This window comes from Hippocampus comes, unplaced genomic scaffold, assembly GCF_001891065.2.
Source record: "Hippocampus comes isolate QL1 unplaced genomic scaffold, H_comes_QL1_v1.1 scaffold249, whole genome shotgun sequence".
Classification (NCBI taxonomy): Eukaryota; Metazoa; Chordata; class Actinopteri; order Syngnathiformes; family Syngnathidae; genus Hippocampus; species Hippocampus comes.
In genome coordinates, this window is record NW_017805035.1 from 1653155 (window position 1) to 1676546 (window position 23392).

Genomic DNA, 23392 nt, shown 5'->3' on the forward strand with positions numbered 1-23392 from the left:
AGTTTGTTGTGTCTGTGTGTGTGTGTGTGTGTGTGTGTGTGTGTGTGTGTGTGTGTGTGTGTGTGTGTGTGTGTGTGTGTGTGCGCGTACGTGGCCGCTTTTACTGCTGACTTCCTGCCAGTGGAACAATAGAGGCGCTGGAACAGGAACAGCAGCCGCACTTGTGACGCCGCTCCCGAGACTTCCTGACGCAAGAGAGGAAGACGAGACACGGCATGCACGCACTACCGATACTACCACCACCACACACCAAATACACAACAAATACCACACAAACGCTCACCAAATGCGTCACTCAACACTCAATAAACGGCAGTGGCGGGCGGGGACGGTGGGATGTGAGCCTTCACCGGGGACTCAAGTGAACTAAGCCACCTCTTAATAACAACATCATGTTGCAAAATAATGTACAAAAACCCAAGAGAACTCTCTGGTGCATTGAAGAAGAAATGGAGGGATGTGGCGTATTTGAGGTTTGGAGAAACACACTTAGCTTGACCTTCCAATACATCACCTCCAAACAAGTCCAGTATCTCTCTTCGCTCTAAGTGTTTATCAAAATTAAAAGCTAGATATAATACACGGTACTGACCAGAGACGTTGATGCAGGCCTCCTTTTGTAAGATACTTTGAAAGTGGCCCTAAAAAAAAAAAAAAAAGATTTCTTGGCTTGAAACAAACCTGCCAGCACCGTTGTGGGTTGCCCTCACCTCACAAAGTCCAGTTTTTTTCTTGAAATGTGCACCTTGAAAATGGAGTTCTAATCATGTGCAACATCTTCCTCTGCTGTAAATCAAGCGCCCATCAAATTTAACTCAACCAGTCAGATATTTATTCTGCGCAAAGGAAATGAACAAAAAAAACATGCGTGTGTGTGTGTGTGTGTGTGTGTGTGTGTGTGTGTGTGTGTGCGTGTGTGTGTGCGTGTGTGTCTTTCTCAGTGATGTTCGTGTGCTGCTCGCCCGACGTGTTCAGGAATCTGATGGTGCACTTCCGCCGTGCCGACCTTCCCCACGAGCAATACGTCTTCTTCTTCATCGACGTGTTTGGCGAGAGCCTCAAGTCGGAGCCCCGGCAGCCGTGGGCACGCGGCGACCCCGACGACGCCGTGGCTAAGGAGGCCTTCCAGGTAGCCCCGGCCCCCCCCCCCCCCCCCCCCACCCACACACATGTGTGTGTGTGTGTGTGTGTGTGTGCGTGCGTGCGTGCGTGCGTGCGTGCACAGATAAAGATAGATAGATAGATAGATAGATAGATAGATAGATAGATAGATAGATAGATAGATATAGCTCTTTACACCACCTGCGCCACAACTTAGACCTGCTTTTAACTAGTCTAAACTTGAGTCTACTTTCTGACACAAAATGCTCTTGGTTTAGATGGTGTAGTGTGTGTGACACACACACACACACACACACACACACACACACACACACACACACACACACACTCATGGCATGCTTTCCCGTCACCTTTTGTGTTTTGAACATGCTTCGCCATGTCTGTCCACTGACACGCTCGGACCACGCTCAACATGTTAGTCCCCACTGCTGCTGCCTACGTCACAAGTTGTTGTTTCGGTGACATCAAGACTTGTGACAGATGCGTTGTTTACAGGCTGACGTGCGTCACACGAGTTATGTTCAGTAATGACGCCTGTCATACATGTTGTTGACGTACTGACGTGTGTTACGCGGTGTTGTGTCGTTTTCATGAAGAGGTGTGTCTGATATGTTGACAGAATGATGCATCTCACACGTGTTGTTGCCTTCTTGACATGTCTCACGAGTCCTTCGTGACATGACATGCATCATACGTGTTGCGTTGAAGAATGACAGACATAATGACGTGTGTCATTGCATGTTATGTGGAATGATGTCTTATGTCCGTGTTGTTCACAAGACGACGTGTCACACTTGCTATTCTGAATAATGACGTCTGTCATACATGTTTACAAGGTGTCGTCTGTATTATGTCATTGCCGTGTGTCATTCATGTCGTTGAGAGGATGACGTGTGTCATCCGTGTTGCTGAAATGGTGAAATGATGACTTATTTCATACATGTTGCTAATATGTCACATTGACATGATGATGTGTGTCATACATGTTGCTGACATAATGACACGTGTCAGATGTGCGATGACAGGACGCCAAGTGTCATACATCTTGCCGACGTGACGTGCGTCACACATGTTGCCGACTTGATGACATGTCCTCTGTATTGTTGCCTTGTTAACATGATGTGTGTCAAACATGTCAGGTTGATATGATGCATGTGCATCACGTGTTTTGTTGCCCTGTTAAGGTCATGACGTGCGTCATACATGTCACTGACATCATGGCGTGAGTCATGTGTTGTTCATGTCTCGTCATACGTGACATCATATGTGTATCTGTCTTGTCTCGCTCACATGACGTGCCTTTTCTGTCATGTGTGTTGTTGTCAGAGTGTGAAGATCCTCACATATCGAGAGCCTCAGAACGCCGAGTACAAGAACTTTGTGGAGAACCTGAAGGTGGACGCCAAGAGGATGTTCAACTACACCATCGACGACTCGCTGGTCAGTGTGGACATGCACGTACGCACAAATAAAAATAGACCTTCCACACTGCGCTAAAAGCTAAGCTAACATGCGTTCATCTCCATCCAAATGTTGCACTGATCTTTACAAGCGGCTGCTATCAGCCACTTTGCTCTATGCGGCAATACACATAATCACATTACTGCACTACCCTGTGTCCCTTATCACACACACCCTTCATGTGCGTGTGTGTGTGCGTGTGTGTGTGTGCGCGTGTGTGCGTGTGTGTGTGTGTGTGTGTGTGTGTGTGTGTGTGTGTGTGTGTGTGTGTGTGTGTGTGTGTGTTTCATGAGCAGGTTGTCGGGCTGCTTGTAAAGCCAGTTAATCAGTAGCAGACAGCTGAGAGACACTAATGAGCTTAGCTCTCCCTCTCTCACACACACACACACACACACACACACACACACACACACACACACACACATGCACACAGACACGCACACATGCACACAGACACGCACACACACACTCAGCGAGTGCAATAAATGTCAGCAAACACTAAGTCATATTTGAGTGGTGATTGTGTATTTGTGTTGTGTATTCTCACGTGTCGTCAAAGCCGAGGAGCCAACAGACGTTGACTTGGAGATATACAACAATAAGGCGCGACGCGCTTCAGCCCAATATTAATAATCAGCATGGGTCGTGCCAGGCGCTGCTGACAGAAATTGGTAAATCATATGAGGACTGAAAGTTTCACTTTAAGGTGAACAAATCACAAACCAAATGCAAGCCAAGTCATGACAGGGAGATTTTTGGGAAAGAGTTTGACCACTTCCAGATGTTTTCAGTATATTTCAACATACTGACAGTCGTTTCCTGACACGGATGTACGCATCTATTGGTCAAGCACATTTTTCATGGTGGTGCCGTGGAGGCGGCTCTCTCTCTCAGCTTGGCGAGACTGAAATGAAAACAAGCAAACCGATGCCGGCATTGGATTCCTTTTTGGTTTGAGAGCAGCACAGCTTTTGAGTAGAAGATCAAGATTAGCTGGTGAATCTAACATAAATTAGAATTGAGGTGATGGTGATTGTAAGCCCACAAAAATACTACTGCTTTTTAACACACAAGTGGCTCAAATGAAAGTTGTTTGCATGACGCCATCTTTGTGTGCTCCAGATGAACATCATCGCCGGAGGTTTCTACGACGGCCTGATGCTCTACACGCATGCGCTCAACGAAACCATGAGTGCGTCTGGCACGCGGCCTCCGAGGACGGTGGTCACCCACCGGATGTGGAACAGAACCTTTCACGGTCCGTTTGACGCTTGCTATTTTCAAACAAACACCTTGCCTTCTTTCAAGCACCTGTGTGCAAACTTTTGTCTTTATCGTTTTTTTTTATCAGCTAAAAATTGAGAAATATGAATATAACAGTATAATTTAACAAGTTCTATTAAGAAGAAGTCTTTTTAAGAACATGTAAAGTGGGACCTAGTATAACATTGAGATGTGTTTCAGTTTTGGGAGCTAAATTATGCATTAGTCCTCATAATGAGTTGAAATTACATCGCTCTCTCTCTCTCTCTCTTTTGTCGGGGGGGGGGGGTCACCATAATGTTTACTTCTTTTGTCAAGTCAAATCAAGTCAAATTATTGAGACAAAACAAAAACAAAACTGACATATGCGCTGCCATTTTGAAAGTAGCTGACCTCCAAAATGGGAGTGTGACGTGAGTGGGAGTCATTTTGAATGGGAACAGCACGGGAGTGGGAGTCATTTCCACCAGGAGCGAGACAGTACAGGATTTATTTATTTATTTTTTTAACTGTGATTCATGACTGGCATGGGCCGGGATTTTGTTTGTGCGAGTGGGATGAGAGGCGAATGAAACTCCACACACACAGACACACATCCACACACATCAGGTCAGACTTGCACTTGCCCCAATCACTTTGTCAGGAATGTGCGTGTGTGTTCTGCTTTATTTGTCCTTCATTCCTACTCTTTGTTTTGGTTGGTCATCCATCAGCGTGTCATCCATCATAACAATCACAAGCTTTGTTTGAAATGTCTTCACAGTGCAAGACACACACACCCTTCAGCGTGTTGCCTCTCAACACACACACACACACACACACACACACAAATTGTTTGCTTTCCCAGCAGCGGACACTTGAGGATATGAAGTGGACATGACAGACGAGGGGCACTGGTGCTGTCAGTCAATGATGAGGCTTACTGCACTTCCAAAAATTGCCTCAGTTGATTGACTGAATTAAAATCAGTGTATGTATTTCAAACATGTGGTAGCAAAAAAAAAAAAAAGAAAAAAAAAGAAATACAACAATCTACAATATAAATACAATGGTGCCTTGAGATATAAGTTGAATTAGTTCTGTGACCACGCTCATAAGTCAAAAACGTCAAATCCCCTTTTCCCCTTGAAAGGAATTGGGAAAAAACAAAAATTGTTGCGTGCTGTGTGTGAAGGGGCAAAACGAACACCCCATCGTAATGTACTTTCCATAATGACGTCATCCTGAAATAGAATGCAGAAGTTGTCACATATATACATCAATTGAGTGCTACTCCTTCCTGTGTGCCCACCTTGCTTAGCCTCCTGGGCGCATAATAAAACAGACAAGCACTTTATACTTCATGCGTGCAATACTGCGTGAATGCAACAGCCAATCGTGGTGTCCTGCCTCGTGGGAGTCATAATTCTGCCACAATGCCAGTGTCCGCGTTCACAGGCCGAATACTCCGAAGACTTTTTCAGCCGCATGACGGCAATTCCGGCGCCACTCGACCGCACTCGACCTCACTTTAAGACTGTCCGAATTTGCCACGGTTTATTTGGTCCACAGAGGCTACAAGAGGAGGAACCTTTGAGGGCCTCGAAGGAACCCAGCCTGCGAATTGTCTTTCTCGTGTTTGGAAACTATTTGCGTCGAGTTTCAGTGGGAGTAGCCTCATTCGGCCGAAAATGCGGCCTCCTGAGGACGTAGCCTGTGAATTTGGGCACAGCCGCTCTCTCTCTATTCAGTGTGTTAAAATAGTTGCTACAGGAGGTATTCATTTGAACACAGGTGTATTCTCAGAATTTCATCTGACTTACTTTGATACTTGCCATCTTTTAGCCTTCACAAGTGCATCAATATCAGGCGTCAAATCCTCAGTAGCGGCCAATTCCACGATGTCATTGAAGTGGTTGTCAGACCGCCCCCTAGTGGACCAAAGTAGCAACAATATTTGCTTTTCTTGAAAAATACCCGTGAATGTGTTCTCCATCCCCATGGGCCGGATCGGACCCCCGACGGGCCGGTTTTGGCCCGTGGCCCGTACCTTTGACACCTCTGTTAAATGTAGAAAATGAGGTGAGCAAAGATGGTGACACGTTGGAGTGAAGAAGCGCGAATATTAGATGTGCTTGTGACGATGTGATAGTGTGGCCCGGTACCGCACCTAGAAAGGCAGGCGCGAAAGCGCCATGCTCTGTCTCGGTGCTCATCTCTTTGTCCTCCCTGGGGGACATCCATCACGCCGGAGCGCCCGCCCGCCCACCTCTGCCAATCTCATTGTGCCGTTCCGAACAATTTGTCCTCTCGGACAAAATGGACAACAGCGGGCTCAGACAAGTCACTTCCTGTTAGCTGTCACATGTAATGTTCCTAATTCCTTATCTTTGATTTACACGCCGCTGTTGCCAGGCTACAGGTCTCAGGTTTACACTTGTGACTTTTTACTCCTCATGAGCGGCACGCTCTGCAACACTTAGACAACACTGCTTCACAAGAAAGAATAGGACTGTAAAAAAAAACAAACAAAAAAAATAATAATGGGACTCCATCTGAATTTCGACTCTTCTGCAAAAGCACATCTTCACGATTGAGAGACCAAAAAAAAAACCTCGTTGTGACTTCTTGCCCATCTTCATCAGGGGCTCAGTTTCAATTGTTTTCGAATATTGGATTCTCGGAACAAGTAAAGCAGCACGCACGCGCAAACATTCAAATACAACTACTCTCGTATTATTTAAGGACAACCACAACATGGAAATAAGTAACAACAACAAAAGCAGTGAGTTGGCCTGGGCTCACTATCCATGTACATGACGGCCAACTACACATTCTTTCACTTGTTGAATTGATTTATTTCGATTAGTGGTCGCCATCTTTTCGGAAGCTTTGAGCTACTTCTTGGGAACTGATTCATGCAAGGGGGTACCAAATAAGAAATGTGTTCAAATTACCTTTAATAATGGTATTTTGAGGGCCTGACCGACTTGGCTCATAACTCTTTTTAAATGGTCAAAAATTAACACCTTCCCTAAAAAAAAAAAAAATACAGTAGTTTGATTATGTTTAGTTATTTCATTTTGTACACATTAGAGAAAAATAACTACATTCAAACATTCCTCCAAACTAGGTGAAAAATCAGGCAATTTTTTGCCAGTTTTCCTCTACTTTATATGTTTATTGGGCAAAAAAGAAGTTATTTTATTCATTAGATTTTTTTTTAATTATTATTCGTCCGATTAATCGTGTATTAGAATTGTATTCTGCCAACTATTAGAATCAGCACCAGGCTGTATTTTTTAATTAGCAGTTAATGACATCCATTTATGTGACAACGGTTATCATGTTCATGGTTTCTCATAATAATTAGAAAGCATAAATATCTATATGCCACATTTTAGTCCTATAAATCTATGCCAGTACTCATCTTTTCAAATGATCACGACAACAACATTCCTGGGAAATCATAATTATCCCATCACTGGTGAGCTATTTCTAGAAGAGGCCTACCCGCTGGCTACTCCATGTGGGCCTTGGGGGCAACACGCTGGTGAGCCCTGATTTAAATCATGTCAAAAAAAAAAAAAAAACATGGAATTGTTTCACTTGAAGGATTTGGTGGTCAACCAGCCTGAGTGTTGATTACCCGAGTCAGTTGACCTTCAATCCCACACTAACGTGTGTGTACGTGTGTGTGTGTGTGTGTGTGTGTGTGTGTGTGTGTGTGTGTGTGTGTGTGTGTGTGTGTGTGTGTGTGTGTGTGTGTGTGTGTGTGTGACATGATGATGTGTTCAGGTGTGACTGGAACATTACAGCTGGACGAAAATGGAGACCGAGAGTCCGACTTTGCTTTGTGGGACATGATTGATACCAACAACAGCGCATTCCAGGTACACGCACATGGCAACACTTCCTGTCACTCCTTCGTGTGTGTGACAACAAAAAACAACAAAATCTTGGGAAAATAATTGAAATAGACGAAATACCAAAAAAGACCAAACAAAAAAACTGAAATGTGCAAAATTTTTTTTCACAGTCAAGAACAAACACAAAAAAAACCCAGATTATGTTCTCATACATTAAAGAGCAATATTAAAAAAATCAATAATTACGATCTAAATATTTTAAAAAGGAGTCTGATTTCCTTGTGCCTACAAAATCACTTTTTTTTTTAATGATGTTTGTTGCACCGTTAACTTTGTATCATCAAAAAGATCATTTGTCCAAATAGGGCTGATATCACAAACTTTGCTTCTGCCCCCTTTTTGTTGTGGTGGTGGGGGGGTGAATCTCCATTCTTGAATTGCCTGAAATAAAATTTTCTCCACGTGCTACTGCCAACGCAATCGTCATCATCATTCCCAACTGTCAAATGACTACAAGGGCCTTTTTATATGGTGGACAAGCTCGTTGACTCTCCTGGGACGAAAGCGTGAATGGAACCTTTCTGAACGAGTCCTGTCGTCTTGGAGTGCCGAGTGAAGAGTTGTGAGCGTTGCGCTTGCTTCCAGATGGTGCTGGTGTACAACAGCTTAGATGAGCAGCTGACGGCCCTTCCCGGAAGGTCGCTGCACTGGCCGGGCGGAGTTCCTCCACCTGACATTCCCGTGTGCGGATTGAAAAACGAAAACCCCGCTTGCCACACAAGTAAGTTCCACCGTTCGGCCGCTGCTTGCCAACCAGTGTGCACCTGCGCATGTTCATCAGATTGATTTTTATTTGTATCAACAGAGACCATCACCATCCACCAGATGGTGTCCATAGTGGTCTTCTTCATCCTCATCATGACCCTGACAGTCGCCGTTTTCATTTACCGGTGAGGAATTTTCTTATAGATTCCAAGGCGCCAGCCCTGCTTGGAGTCTTGCACACGTGTTGTGTGGTTCTTCCTGGAGGGGTTTGAATATTTGTCGGGCTCGTTGTCGCCACTGTAGGAGGATGAAGCTGGAGAAGGAGCTGGTGGCTCAGCTTTGGAGGATCTCCTGGGACGACATCCACATGAGCAACCTCGACAAAGTGCTCCGCAGCGGCAGCAGGATCACGCTCTCTCTGGTCGGTCTCATCTTGACTTGGCGCCGCATGACCGTAGCCCTAGCCCTAACCACGCTTTCTTTGTCCACAGAGAGGCTCCAACTACGGCTCCCTGATGACGGACGGTCACGTGCAGGTGTTTGCAAAAACGGGCTACTACAAGGTCAGCTTGTCGCGCAGCCAGCATCGTCGGTTGATCATCGATTAGGATTTATTTTTTTTTCCCTCTGGTAGGGAAACATCGTGGCCATCAAGTACACGAACAAGAAACGTGTGGAGTTGAACAGGAAGGTCCTGTTTGAACTCAAGCACGTGAGTATCGACGAATTCATCCTAACGAGTGCGAGGTCTCTGAGGAGGATCTTTCCCATGTTGCACGATCTACAATGAGGGTTTGATGGGGGAAGAACATGTAACATACAGTCGTGGATTGTGGGAATGTAACTGTTCAAAATTCTCGCAATAATGTGACGGTTTCAAACGAGAAGCATGAGAGATACCGTCTGGCAGGTGAAACACTGCCCCCTGCTGTCAACTGTGGCGTCAGCGATGGAAAAAAAACGTGGTCAGGGTGTTGGATTGGCTCTTGTTTGTTTACAGGATTTTTTATTGCGGAAGCAAAGCAGGTGGGGCACCCCTTAAATTGTGACACCCCCCCATGTTTACATTATTCATTGAATTAAAAAAAAATATCCATTTGCTTTTTACTTGAAGCAATTGACTCTCATCGGAACATTTGAGCATGATGTGGTTTGTCTTCAGTTACAGTGTGTTAATTTTCCACACAATGGCATTGTTTTTTTGTTTTGTTTTTTTAACAACACCGCCATACCGTGCCGTGACCTTAATAACATGAAGATATTGTACCATGAGCATCCCATATGGCAAGCCATTTGAGCATTTATTCCAAATCCCTGATATCAGACATTGGTGTGTTACACTAGTTCGATCTCTTTCAGCACTAGTTCGACACTCAGCCACACAAGTGACACACTTTGTCGAACTAGTTGCATACGAACTCCAACTAGTCATTCATTTTCAGCAACATGTTAACTTGTCAATCATGGATTATTCTAACATGTGAACTTGTGACCCGTGATTTCCTGCGCTAGTAAACAAATGCGAGCTGAAATACTCACTAGTTTACTAGTGGCGGATAAAACAGCAGCTAGTTTACTAGTTAAAGCCCCTTGACGCCTTGATATCTAACTAGTGAGTGTCAAAAATGTTACTTGTTCACTGGTGATGCCCCAAATATTTACTAGTTGCACTAGTGTGACATTTAATGTCGCACTAGTGCAACTAGTGAGGTCTAAAATGTTCACTAGTAGAACTAGTGGATGCCAACCTGCTCACTAGTAAGCTAGTTGCACAAAAAATAATGAGGAGGTGGGGCAGAAATGTGGCTGCAGGATTCCTATTGGATCTGCAGTTAAAATACACCAATCGGGATTCAGATTTTGTCATAATCACACCCACTTCATTTGCATGTTTTACACTAGTTTACAAGTTGTCCTGAGGATTTGCAGCTAGTTCACTAGAGGATGCCCATTACTGGTTACATGTCGACGAGTGAATCCAGAAATCCAAACTAGTAAACTAGATGCAATCGATTTGACCTTACGCTGAGTGTCGAACTAGTGCTGAAAGAGATCGAACTAGTGAAACACACCAATGTCTGATATCAGGGATTTGGAATAAATGCTCAAATGGCTTGCCATAATCCCACGTACATTATGATGATCTCCTACCATATTGAGTGGCCCTAGATTGTAACAATGCTGTTGACGAGTGCAGATGCGAGACGTTCAGAATGAACATCTGACCCGATTCATCGGAGCGTGTATCGACCCTCCAAACACCTGCATCATCACCGAATACTGTCCCCGAGGCAGCCTCCAGGTACTCTTTTCAACCTCTTTCTTTGCATACCTTTCAATGGTAAAGCGCGTGTATATACTTTGTTTGTATCACCTCTTGTGTCTGCATCTTATGAGAGTGTTTCTCTCCTTACCTGTCTCTGTCTGTTTGTGGGCGTTAGGACATCCTGGAGAACGACAGCATCACCCTGGACTGGATGTTCAAATATTCTCTCATCAATGACATCGTCAAGGTTCATCTTTTTCTCTCACCATCCGCCAGGGGGCGTTGTTCTCGTGATCACAGTCCTTGTTGATGCGCTTAGGGCATGGTGTTCCTCCATAACAGCGTGCTGCTGTCTCACGGCAAGCTGAAGTCGTCCAACTGCGTGGTCGACAACCGCTTTGTACTAAAGATCACCGATTACGGTCTGAGCAGTCTGCAATCTGAGAGCCAATCGGCAAAGGACGCTCACGCTTACTACGCGCGTAAGTGACACGTCGCGTGCTTAGCTTTGGCTTGTAGCTTCAAGTTAAGTCAGGTTTCTGAATGTCATTGCCTTGCTCAAACACCAGAAGACCTATTTTACTGGCGACGTCGTCCAAGCAAGCTCGATGGGCTCGAGCCACCTGGACGCGCGCATGACGTCGTGTTGAAAGCTCGTATGTGATGTCATCCCACAGAGAGACTGTGGATGGCCCCGGAACTTCTCCGGCTCGAAGTCCCTCCTCCCCAAGGCACTCAGAAGGGCGACGTCTACAGCTTTGGGATCATCCTCCAGGAAGTGGCGCTACGTCGGGGAGTCTTCTACCTGGACTCTGACCCGCTCAGTCCTAAAGGTGAGAGTGCAAGTCCGTCGTGGGCTTGGGGCGAGGCGGGCCGGGCTTTCTCAAAGCGCAGGCTGACCTTCCTGTGCAGAGGTGGTGGACCGCGTAGTGCTGGGCGAATGGCCGTGTTTCAGACCCATGGTGGACCCGCACACTCACAGTCCCGAACTGGGTCAGTTGATGCAGCGCTGCTGGGCCGAGGAACCCACAGAGAGACCCGAGTTCAACCACATCCAAATGCTGTTGCGCAAGCAGAACAAGTAAGCGCGTGCGCCCCGTTTGCTTGCTTCTTGACCAACCTGCCGTCTGTGAAAACCTGCGAGAGAGAAACCAATGTAGGAAACATTTGAAAGCCCCTCCTACGAAATGCTTTCAACACAACTGAACGAGTTGTGACTGCTCTAAAAGGGCGCTAGGGAACCTCACTAATGCTTCATACAGTATCGATGTGCGTGGATGTCTGCATGTTTGTGCGCAGGGAGTCCAGGACCAACATCCTGGACAACCTGTTGTCACGCATGGAACAGTATGCCAACAACCTGGAGGAGCTGGTGGAGGAACGAACACAAGCGTATCATGAAGAGAAACGCAAAGCTGAGACGCTCCTCTACCAGATACTGCCGCAGTCAGTACTACACGCTACACCACATCGCACGACACAATACTAGACCACCCCAAATAACATGACACACTCCACAGTCCAGCACGGCAGGCCAAACTCCACACTTGATTTTCAAAACGGACAACAAATAATACCGGACTCTTGATAACGTCATTGCTCAGTGGGCCATACATTGCCCGGCCCTCCACAACACACACACACGCGCACACACATTGTATGCAACACAGGACAGGACCCACAGTATTGTGTGTGTGTGTGTGTGTGCCCGCGCACGCCCGTGCGCACTTGCAGCTCAGTGGCAGAGCAGTTGAAGCGCGGCGAGACGGTCCAAGCGGAAGCGTTCGACTCAGTGACCATCTACTTCAGCGATATCGTGGGCTTCACCGCAATCTCCGCCGAGAGCACGCCCATGGAGGTTAGTACGTGCTCACTCATCGCGCCCCTTTCAGCGCTCCTCAAAGGCTCCCGGAGACACGTGACGGCCCGTCTTTCCTGTTAGCACTTGGAAAGCTGCTCTTTTGTCTTTTGCCTCCTGTTTTGCAAAGAAAACGTGAAAAAACAACAAGGTGCCTGCATGTGTCTCCAGGTGGTAACGCTGTTGAACGACCTGTACACGTGCTTTGACGCCATCATAGACAACTTTGACGTTTACAAGGTAAGGGTGCGTGCCGCCGCCTCCACGCCGCCACGGCAACAAGCGTTGATGTCGAGTGGCGCCCCCAGGTGGAGACCATCGGCGACGCCTACATGGTGGTATCGGGGCTGCCGGTGAGGAACGGGAAGCTGCATGGCCCCGAGGTTGCGCGCATGGCCCTCGCCCTACTGGGCGGCGTCACCACCTTCAGGATACGACATCGGCCCGACGAGCAGCTCAAGCTCAGGATCGGCATACACAGTGGTCAGACGCTCACACACACACACACACACACACACACACACACACACACACACACACACACACACAGCAGGGGTTTTTAAGGCCCCCTCAAGGCTAATTGAAGGAGACATGCACAATGGATTATTGAATGTTTGTATCTACGTAGTTGTGTCAAAAGGAACAAGCAATCAATCTTGAGTTTGCCCATTCTTCCAAAATGCACCTCTCTCTCTCTCTCTCTCTCTCTCTCTCTCTCTCTCTCTCTCTCTCTCTCTCTCTCTCTCTCTCTCGTAGGTCCGGTGTGTGCAGGCGTGGTGGGTCTGAAGATGCCTCGCTACTGCCTGTTCGGCGACACGGTCAACACGTCATCCAGGATGGAGTCCACTGGAGAAGGTCAACACATCTTTACATTTCCTTCTTTTTGTCAGGACCATTTTTTTTTCTTTTTTTTTTTTTTTCTCATTATTCTTGAGAAGCTTCCGTCGCTGAAGTACATCTTTGCTGACATGAGCTGCTTGAAGTAATAAAATGGCACTCAACGCAACAGAGAGGAGGGCATGTTGCCAAATGATTTGTCAACTTTTCTGAGCCCGCTCGCAAATATTTTTTTCTCAACGTGAGCAGTGACTCGAGGTCCCGCTGAGAAACAGGCGAGATACACCGGTGCAATCATTTTGTCTGTCATATAATAAAGTGGCCTGGTGAAAAAGTGGTATCACGGTCATTTTCATATGATTCTATTTCAAATGAAGACATTTTACGAGGCATTTTAAAAAATATATATTTTTGTATTTTGACGTGTAGTAGTTGTGGCATTTTGACAAATTCATCATCACCCCCACATTTTCCTGTCTGCTGTTGTGCGAATGCAAAATGGCTGCCTCATCCTGGCACTTGAGCTCAGAGATCCCCTTTGGTGTATTGAAACATCATCATGAGGCTCCCTCCAGTAGCAGTAATGCTAAAGACAGCCTGAGTGACATTTATTTAGCATCATGTTATTTAGGATGACTTTAGTAGGATTGATGCAACAATAAGAAAATGACCGCTACTCATGTCTACTTGAATCTGATATATATGTGTGTGTGTGTGTATGTGTGGGTGTGGGTGTGTGCGTGTGCAGCATTGAAGATCCACGTATCATCGGCCACTCGCGACGTCCTCCAGGAGTCGGGCCGCTTCCAGTTGGAGCTCCGAGGGGACGTGCATATGAAAGGCAAAGGACAGATGACCACCTATTGGTTGCTGGGAGAGAACGACAGCCAGTGACTGCAGCAAGAGGGCGGGGCCACGCCTCAGGTTGTCCTAAAAAAAAAAAAAATACATGAGGCAAGCTACATCGCGTTCTTTCTTGGTGGCAAGGCCCCGTCCACGCAAGCAGGAAGTGTCAGATGGTCACCTGACTGCAAACTATGACTTTTGGCCCGTTTGAAGCTCTCAACATCCAACTGGATCAGCTGTCAAGATGTTTCAGTGTCGTGTCGCGTGTCCACTAGATGGCGCAATGCCTCGCTTGTCACATAGCAACAAGCTAATGCTTTAAAAAAAAATTACAAAAGAAACGCAGGAGCCTGACAGCAAGTGAGGTCACATACAGCAGTGCCTTCAGATTCGAGCTGTTGATCATTTGAACTTTTTTTTTTTTTTTTTTGCTCAGACGTGCGGGCAGCTACTTGAGTGACGTCAGGTGACTCTGCTCAACTCACTTCACAACTACACAGTTGTATAAAGAGGCTTCAAACTGTTTGTTCCCATGCCCAGCTGAGGTTTACGTTCAAAGCAAACACAAAATGTAGACAATTATACTTTGTGAATTTCAAACATAGGTTCAAGTTCAGTATCACACACTATAAGGTGCCAAATTGCACACTGTAGTGTGATAAATTTTAAGGTGGTACATTTCTTGTTTTAATGTGATGAATTTCACGTTTTGACGTCACTTTTTTAATGAGCCTATTTGAGGTGACTGGCGGAGTCGTATGTGTGTCTGCGTTTGGAATCTTTCCAAACATTTAGCCTCATTCTCAATTTTTCCCCCCCAGTATTATGGCGAATACGCTTCTGAAAAAAAAAACAGCCACAAAAATTTGCCTGACTAAATCCTATTTCGATGAATGCTAACAAACAATACAATGCGCCAGAGAGCTAATAGCATCGACGTATACTACATCGTTCAAACGCTTTCAGCAACAAACGTTTGAAGATAAACAGCACGGCAACATGCAGACACAATATAACACTGTTCTATCATATATTCTTTATCCTCTCCAAAGAATAACTTGGATCTTGGAGCAATGACGGTCTCATGTCGAGCCATTGATTGAAGCTAAACAAAAAAGTTAAATTTCTTTCAATGCCATTTAATTCAGTCATTGCCGTACATTATAATTTTTTGTGGGGATGGGGCAGTCTGCAGCAGATGAATGGTATTTGAATTTATTTTAATTGAGAGAGATTATTTGTGATATGACCCCCTTGAGTTATGAGCATAGTTTCCAAACAAACTCAACTTGTATCAAAGGCAGCGGAAGGCATGGGCAAATATTTGCTTTTAACGGGATAACCGTAAGCAAAACTTTTGCTGTATCATTCAAATTACAGCTCTAAAAATGTGTTGTTGTTTTTTTTTACATTGAACACAATTTCATTTTGTTTAAACGTCAGTAAATATCTGTTAAAATAAAATCAACAGAAACATTGTGTTAATTATGTGAGTCAGTGTCCCATCACTGGTGACTGGAGACCTATTTTTTGAACATAGCTAGAGGCCGCTCGTGTCATTGGGGCTAACAAGTACCCGCTGGCACCATGAAGGTTTTTTTTTTTTTTTCAAACCCTGCACATTAATTAACATAGTTAAAAGACATCGGTATAGTATGTACAGTTGCTCTCTCATCTTCCTCCCTCCATGTCTGAGAAAGAGAAAAAAAAAGTTGCTGGCCTCCCGTCATGACCTTTAAAGGGTGCCTCATTTAGCGATCTCTCCAAGCAGCCAATCATATTGAGCTGTGCTCCGAAGTGCCCTCAAAAAGCAAGACAAGAGTGTATTGCCTGTGATGGTGGGTCTGTGCGGTTTTTGAAACCTCGACTCTTTCAAACTATGGCATAGTGGTCATTGGCCCATACCTACGTAGCGCTGTGTTGCAACAGATGAACTTTCATGACCGATTCTCAAAGTAAGCACAGCAAGTGGACTTAGTTGAAAATGTTTATTGAAGACACACACTAAAAAATGTCAATTAAAAAAAAAAAAAAAAAGAAGCAAAGAAGCATCCAGCTAATGAGGAAGAAGCGTCCAGTTGATGACATACGGGGGTCTTCTTGTTTTTCATGTCATGAGCTGCACACACAAAGGTACAACTTTTAACACACAAGTCGAGCCTTGAGCGGACGTGCACGTGTGACACTCACAGACTTGACACACTGTTTGATGAAGTCTTTCCTGCCGCTCAGATCGTGATTGGGATACGTGTCATACACCTGAAAGGGAACAACGGATGAGACCGAGGGCGCGGCCGCGACGGCATTCGTTCGCGAGGAGGACGCACCCTCTGGCAGATGTGCTTCATGGTCATCTGGGCCAGGTCGGCGTCTTTGAGGAGCGCGCACACCGTCTCCTTCAGCTCATCGTCGCTCGGCGCTCGTTTGATCATCTTGATGAGGGGCTCGTCCTCGTCCGATGTGTCGTCGGCTGCCGTGGCAGCGAACGTGAGGTGGTTAAAAATCACGGGGCGTGTCGCGCTGACGCCACGGCTCTCACCTGTGTTGGTGTTCTTGCTGCTGCTGCTGCTGCTGTCGGCCTTCTTGGTCTTGGGGCCAGGCTTCTTTTTCTTGGCCTGACAAACAGGAAGTGATGTCACACAGGCAAACGGATAAAGTCGCAGTATGGTGAGTTCTTCTGTTTTTTTTTTGTTTGTTTTTTGTTGTTTTTTTAAACCTCATTGATGTCCGAGTCGTTGTCAGAGATGTCCCTCTTGACCCGCTTCCTCGGAGGTGGAGTCTTCTTGGTGGGGGTTCTGGAGCGCTTTTTGGATTCCGGCTTGCTCACATGACAGGACATTGGCAAATTAAAAGAAGTGCACATGCCACGTGAAACATTGACTCATTATTCCTTTATGGCTAGACACACATTTTGATGGGAGTGGACCAAAACCGGTCCACTAAAAATCCCATTTATGGTTTCAGCCCTTTGTAGTGATTTAGGAGTCGGGAATGAGTGAATGATTCTCAATGTTGAATCACTTGATTTGGATTTTTACGTACTGAACAATATACTGTACTGTTATGTGACGCTTGCGCTGAAACAATGAACTGAATAACTGCCTGTGTTGACAATTACTTCAAAGCAGTGGTCTACAGTGGACCTCCACATGTCTGCTGTTCTGCATATGCGACAGCACCTATTTTATTTACTTTGTTTTTTTTTAAATAGTTCCCCTGCTTTTATTTGTCCCCTTCAAAATTTAATGAGTGTTGATTTTTTTGCGGTTGGCCCTGGAGTCTATTCCCACGATTAGTCGGGGGTCCTCGGGGTAAAACAATCCATCTCGTAATGGCTAGTGTAGCCACAAAATCAAACAACTAAATAATTGACTGAGCGGGGAATTGTTTTCGTACAGTCGTGAACGACGTGTTGTCGTTGATGCATGGGCTCAGGCGACGCATCCAATAACAGCCAACCGAGTCCAGCTAAACAACCGTCTAAGATGGGAATCATTGACTCATTCCCTGCTCCCAAAGGACGACAAAGTTTTTCTTTCTTTTTTTAAGCAGAGGACTACATAGTTGATGAAACGATTCGTTGAACAATGGTTAATACAGACTCTTAAGTCATTAGCAGTGTTGGGAATCATTTTGAGCCCACCTAAATAGCTCGAGTGGGGACCGACTCTAAGGCAGAAAGGAGTCATCGACTCATGACTAGAGTCGAATTAAATCCGTCTGTGTTCGAAATCATTGACTCATTCCGACTCGCTCTCACCGTGTGCATTTTGATCGAGTGGATTTCAGAGACGATGAATTGAACAACAGCTAATATAGCCAACGAAGTCCAACTGAAGGAGTCACTGTGCTATTGTCCTCTTACCTTGTCCTCTTCTTCGTCCCCCTCCTCATCATCCGTACGGGACGACTTGTCTTCCGTGTCCGAAGCTTTGCCATCAGGTACCTTGTCTTCCTCTCCCTCCTCCTCCTCCTCCTCCTCCTCTTCCTCCTCCTCATCGTCGCTGCTTGAGTCCATGACGATGGCTTTGGACTTACTTGGCGCTTTGGACTTTTTGGGGCTGGACGAGGACGACGTCGAGACCTGTCTGCTCTTGCCGTTGCTCTTCGTCTTCTTGCTCTTGGCGGCCAAGTCGGCGGATGTTTTCTTCCTGGATCGCTGCTTCTTCTTCACGGGAAGACGCTGGAACAAACAGAGGAGGGAATGAGCGTGCCCAATCGCAGGTCACATGACTTGACTTCATTGGTCAATGTTGGGCAGGACATGACTGGACAAGTCTTGCTTGTTTCCATTTGTCCTGGTCTACGAGACGGTGTGCACATTTACGCAAGTCTGTTTGGACTTGACCGCGGTTTGTCCAACATATAAAACAGAATGGTGTCAAGAAATACACATGAACCGACTTCTCAGTTTGTCCAGATAACGAGACGTTGCTTGGCCTTTTTTTTTTTTTTTTTTTTGCTTTGACTTGCGAGCAAACATTTGAAATATGAGCAGTGTCTAGTGCCATTGGACTCAACAAACGGCAGTTTGGGATACGTGAGCAAAATGAGGGGAAATAACTGTCGAAAGCAAGGCTTGACACTCTTCTTACACTTTGCTGTCAAAGTAAACATCAAACATCTTGTGCGTTGCTATGAGCGGCGTGACGTGAAGTGGCTGCCATCTCGGTGGAACGGATTCATGATTTATGAGCTGTCCCACCACTCATCTTCCATCTGTGCTAGTCCGCTCCACTTTTTAAGACATGCCACCGAAAACATCTCACTGATTTTGACGCATGGACTTGGGGAATCCCGTTCGAGTTTAGTGGTACAAGTTTCCATCTGAAACCCGTCAGCCAAATGGAGAAGGCCATTAACGAGTGCCAAGCAAATGAGAAAGAATCAATTTTGACCCGTTTACTCTCATTCAAAGGGATTTTTGGAGCAGAATTTCCATCGGCGAGCATTTGAGCCAGGGGAAAACCCACCTGGACTTCCAACTGTCAAGTGACAACTGGACTTGTTTGACACTTGACGGTTAAGACTTAGCCGTCGCGCCGCGACCCGGAAGGAGCAGCACAAGGGCAATCTTGTGCGAGTGACGGAGCAGTCGCTGACCTTTCCGCTGTCCTTGGGCTCCACCAGGAAGTTCATGATCCTGTCCACCAGTTCCGACTGCGTCCCTTTCTTCCCCAGGTCCAAAATGCTACAAACCAGCTTGAGTTTGGCGTTGGTCAAGTGGGCGTTCCTGCAACAAGCGTCGGACAAGCGGAGCAGTTAGAGCGAGCGAGCACCGGGGCCAACTGTTGTGAGCTTACTTGAGAAGTTTGTCTCGCTTCTTGAGGTACTGGTCGCTGCCGGCGGAGAAAGGGAAACCGTTGAAGAGGCGCAGGTTCTTCTTGACACTCGCCATCTGTCAAAGCACACGCGTCACAACCTGAAGCGAGGCCTGCAAAATTCGGACAGAGTTGGAACCTTCTCTTCGACAACTGAGAGTGGCCAACGAAACGGGAAGGTCCGACCTCGACACTCGGCGAAAAAACCCTTTTCTCATCGGGCAACAGCGACACAATGTTGTCTTTTGGTCACAAGAGAACCTGCACGAGCAAAACAACGTGTCTCCAACGTGTTCTCTTCTTTAGAAATCATCAGGACAACATGACCAATTCTGACCCAAAAAGTCGAGAAAAAAAGGAAAGCAATCAAGCAGAAGAGTGACTTTGACGTTTCTGTTTTTGGCCCTAAAAATAAAAACCCGTGAACGGGCTTTTGGTGTAAAAAAAAAATCCTCTTTGCGGATAAACTAAGAAACCCAACGTGTGCAGATCTGACTCGCTGAACGGCACAAGGTGAACATTCGTGAACATTTCGACATGGCCTTTTGCTACTCAATCCATCAACGGCATCAGCTTTGCTCACAACGCGTACACACATTCTACTTCTTCCTCTTCTTTTTTTTTTTTTTTTACTATGTTATCTGTTGGCAGGTCACGCGGCTCAACTTGTATGACTTCCAATTTCTCTCCATCACAATTGATGTGACAAACCAAGTTTCATTGGCTAAATCTTGATCTTCGATTCCAAAGCTATGCTGAGTTCAAATCGAAAGTGATGCTAGATCGCCCTCTGCTGGCATCTGTTAGTCATTACACCACTGAAGTTCAATTCTTTGGCTTGTGAAATGATCCGATATTGATTTCAATGTTTTGATGCCACCTCAGAAGAAGTAGAAACATACAAATAATTAAGTATTATAATAATAATAATATAATTATTGTCAGGAAACGTTCCCCCCCCCCCCGACTACTCCCCCCAATTGGCCTTTCCTTACCTTTCCTGGCCGCTCAAACAAGATGGCGTGCAGTGGCTTAAGTTCTTCGGACTTGAGTTTGCCGATCTGGAAGTTGGTGCGCGGAATGTCTCCCAGCTTGTCGCCGCTTCCTGCACGCGCGCACACACGCACGCACACGGCATCAGCGCCAGCGTGGCCATGCTTTGGCTGCGGCAAAAGGCCAACGTACCTTGTGCGATGGTCAGCTCTTTGTGTTGGGGCGCCTGCATGTCCAGTCGCTCCACACTCTTCTTGGTGCGCTTTCCCGCCACGCAGAGCTCATCTTCGGACAGCGGCGCCAGCTCATATTCCCGCAGCTGCGCAGGAAGCCCGTCTTTTTGGTCTGCCGCGCTTTTCTTGCCGCCCGACTTCTTGTCTTCCTGCCACGTCTCCGGACGCTTGGCTGTTGCTTCGGGCGATGAAGCTCGCACACCTGACGCTTTCTTTGCCATGTAACTCATATCTGAGCACGCACATCAGAACCATCATCATCATCATCACCACCATCATCATCCTCCTCCTCCTCCTCACCCACAACTCCCAAAATGTTCAGGAAGTTGAGCTTCCAGGTCACCTTTCAGGATAAACCTAAAGAGTCAACGTTATTTGACCGTCTCTAAACTTTTGAATCCACGTCCCTTTTTACCCTGAAAATTATTTTTCCAAGGACATCCACTTCTTTTCCTTTCTGTGACTCTTCCAGTGCCTCTGTTGCAACCTGCTGATGATACACTAAGCGAGATGTGCAACAATGAATACACTATTTTAATAATGGATTCTCTCTACAGCGAACTATTCTCTGACTTCTTACATCTACCATGAAAGCAGACTTTTGCAATCGTCTGCGTTTTCTTTGAATAAAACAATGATCAACATTTTTGCTGATTTTTTGGATGGATGTTCTGCACCAGACCTGTAACTGAGTTATTATGCATTTGTGAATTTTCAGTACCGTCAAAATGATTTTATTATTATGATTATTTCTTTTTTAAGGTATGGAAATGAAATTGTTTCTATATCTGATCCGTTGATTAATTTAAGAAAAATACTAGGCAGATTCATCAATTATTCAAATAACTGATAGTTGCAGCCCTCGGTCTGTGGCCACGTCTTGTTTGAGAGCGAAGTACTGGTGATCAATTTTGGGGTGTGTTGTTAGTTTCATGATGACGAATGTTCATCGTTGGGAATTTTTTTTTGCCTCTGAGCTCCTAGTTTTTGAACAGCAAGTTAGGTAAAAGTACATCAACATTAAGCATTGTAGAGTTATTTTAGGTTCACCTGTAAAAGTTATAGTTTATTTGGGGGTCAACATGAAATTTGTGTATGTACGGTACATGTACGTAATCACACGAGTGATCGCATGTTCGGCTTGCTCATTGAACGACTGCACCCTTGGATCCCAAAACGACTGCTCTGACGGAAATGTGCATGACTGCAGATGGCGCCAACATCCAAAATTGCATTGGAACAATTTTTATGTTTTTGTATTTGTTTTTTGCTTTTTTTTTTAACGCTGTGTAAAGGTCATGCTTCAGGACTGTCAAAATAAAATCATGTAACATTAAGACGTACGGGATCTCATTTGTTTTCCATCGACCATTCAATGAAATTCACGTTGCTGATAACGACACTTTATTGTTCTTGGCGTGTTCCGATCGACGTGATTATTTTTCTATTAATTTGGACTGAACAGGAGTTAGACTGACTTGGCCGTCATGTGTCGTTTTATGTCGTCAGCCTGACTGCTAACACGTTAGCTTCGGTCACCAGTATTCAAGCTTCCGAGTTGGCGCTCTATTCAAGACGACATTTGAGAGGCCTCCGGAGGCCGTCGGGAAGTCGAACAAAAGTTGGCTTACATGGACTGGACGTTGTTTTTTTGGCGTATTTGGTTTGCGTCACTGCGTGTTGCGTCGCACTGCTGTTGTTGTCGCTCTTGGTCTTTATTTTTCCGTTTCATTCCCGATGGCGGGTTCTTGAGGGAGGCGGGGCTAAAACTGCATCCTCGCCCCCGATTTGACACGAGAGCGATGACGTTTAAGTTAGTCTTCTTCGAATACCGAGAGTGGCCGGGCGCTGGATTCGCTCCTGCCCCCAATAGGGCGCCGGCGATAACGCATCAATAAAGCGACGCCTCGGTTCTCTTGACAGAAAGTCCGACGTTTTCGAACTTGAATATTTGCCTTTCTTCTTACGCGTGACACAAGCCACACTCGTGTGCTGCTCAGTCAAACCTGTCTGGCAACAACAAAAAAAAAAAAACATTTTCTTCATGGATCAAAGTCAAAGGAAATGAGCAGATCAAATTAGCTTTCTTGCCATGCTTCACGCAACACACGTCCTTCATTTTTATTTGCAAAATACCCGAGTCATTTAGATTTTATTTCAAAGCAGCTGACTTTTTCCCCCAAAACCAACGACTTAGTTTTATTTTTGTCAAATGAGATGTTTTTTGTTTATTTCTTCAAAACCCATCACTTCTTTGTTTTCGTTTTATATCGTCCCAAACAATTGTTTTGTGATCTGCTGTGTGTTGTTACATTGGATAAGAAAAACATAATATCTAACGTCACTCCATTCATTCTACATACACACCCAAAATACACACATACATAACATATTAGGCTGCATACAGAAAATGCGCCAAGGAGCCCTCAAGGACTACATGAGTAGCCTGTGGGCTTATTCCAAAAATAGCTCACCAGTGATGGGACACCGTGACTCTCCAAGAATATTGTAGAAGTGATCATTTCAAAATGTGAACATTGGTAGGTATGTATCATAAAGTCTGGCCAATTGATATATAT

The 23392-nt window shown here is 45.5% G+C and overlaps 2 protein-coding genes across 5 annotated transcripts in view; one reads left to right on the top strand and one right to left on the bottom strand.

Moving 5' to 3' along the window:
* The window catches only part of LOC109512127 (atrial natriuretic peptide receptor 1), a 23138-nt gene extending 8019 nt beyond the window's left edge, over window positions 1–15119 (top strand). The window contains exons 3-22 of the mRNA XM_019863635.1: window positions 942–1129; window positions 2449–2562; window positions 3706–3841; window positions 7624–7718; window positions 8340–8475; window positions 8560–8644; window positions 8763–8880; window positions 8951–9022; window positions 9094–9171; window positions 10657–10761; window positions 10901–10972; window positions 11045–11207; window positions 11403–11558; window positions 11638–11806; window positions 12025–12171; window positions 12460–12583; window positions 12755–12823; window positions 12892–13066; window positions 13340–13438; window positions 14169–15119. Coding sequence (XP_019719194.1) covers window positions 942–1129; window positions 2449–2562; window positions 3706–3841; window positions 7624–7718; window positions 8340–8475; window positions 8560–8644; window positions 8763–8880; window positions 8951–9022; window positions 9094–9171; window positions 10657–10761; window positions 10901–10972; window positions 11045–11207; window positions 11403–11558; window positions 11638–11806; window positions 12025–12171; window positions 12460–12583; window positions 12755–12823; window positions 12892–13066; window positions 13340–13438; window positions 14169–14314 — 2447 coding nt within the window. The 3' untranslated portion in view covers window positions 14315–15119. The remainder of the gene's footprint in view (window positions 1–941; window positions 1130–2448; window positions 2563–3705; window positions 3842–7623; window positions 7719–8339; window positions 8476–8559; window positions 8645–8762; window positions 8881–8950; window positions 9023–9093; window positions 9172–10656; window positions 10762–10900; window positions 10973–11044; window positions 11208–11402; window positions 11559–11637; window positions 11807–12024; window positions 12172–12459; window positions 12584–12754; window positions 12824–12891; window positions 13067–13339; window positions 13439–14168) is intronic.
* A 1247-nt stretch (window positions 15120–16366) lies between these two features.
* On the bottom strand, window positions 16367–22595 carry LOC109512141 (protein DEK-like). 4 transcript variants are annotated; one of them, XR_002167462.1, is made up of 11 exons: window positions 22445–22595; window positions 20773–21045; window positions 20583–20692; window positions 19570–19664; window positions 19370–19499; window positions 18132–18449; window positions 16983–17084; window positions 16806–16881; window positions 16653–16736; window positions 16457–16522; window positions 16367–16385 (listed from the first exon to the last, which is right to left on the bottom strand). XR_002167462.1 is itself a non-coding variant. In XM_019863663.1 (11 exons), exons 2-11 carry the CDS (start codon window positions 21041–21043, stop codon window positions 16374–16376), a joined length of 1320 nt encoding a protein of 439 aa, XP_019719222.1. In that variant the 5' UTR covers window positions 21044–21045; window positions 22445–22595; the 3' UTR covers window positions 16370–16373. The 4 variants fall into 4 exon arrangements, 3 of the variants coding, with proteins under 3 accessions (XP_019719222.1, XP_019719221.1, XP_019719223.1); XM_019863663.1 differs by having other exon boundaries at window positions 16370–16385; window positions 16457–16525; window positions 16594–16736; window positions 16806–16875; XM_019863662.1 differs by having other exon boundaries at window positions 16370–16385; window positions 16457–16525; window positions 16594–16736; window positions 22445–22594.
* Between the last annotated feature and the right edge of the window lie 797 nt (window positions 22596–23392).

What these genes read in the sequence shown, in the direction of transcription:
- LOC109512141 (XM_019863662.1), bottom strand. Translation starts at nt 21,043, where the DNA reads ATGAGTTACATGGCAAAGAAAGCGTCAGGTGTGCGAGCTTCATCGCCC. An exon ending in TGTTTGAGCGGCCAGGAAAG is followed by an intron (nt 19,665 to 20,582) that starts GTAAGGAAAGGC and finishes GTGCTTTGACAG; the next exon opens with ATGGCGAGTGTCAAGAAGAA. An exon ending in TGAAGCACATCTGCCAGAGG is followed by an intron (nt 16,526 to 16,593) that starts GTGCGTCCTCCT and finishes GTTCCCTTTCAG; the next exon opens with GTGTATGACACGTATCCCAA.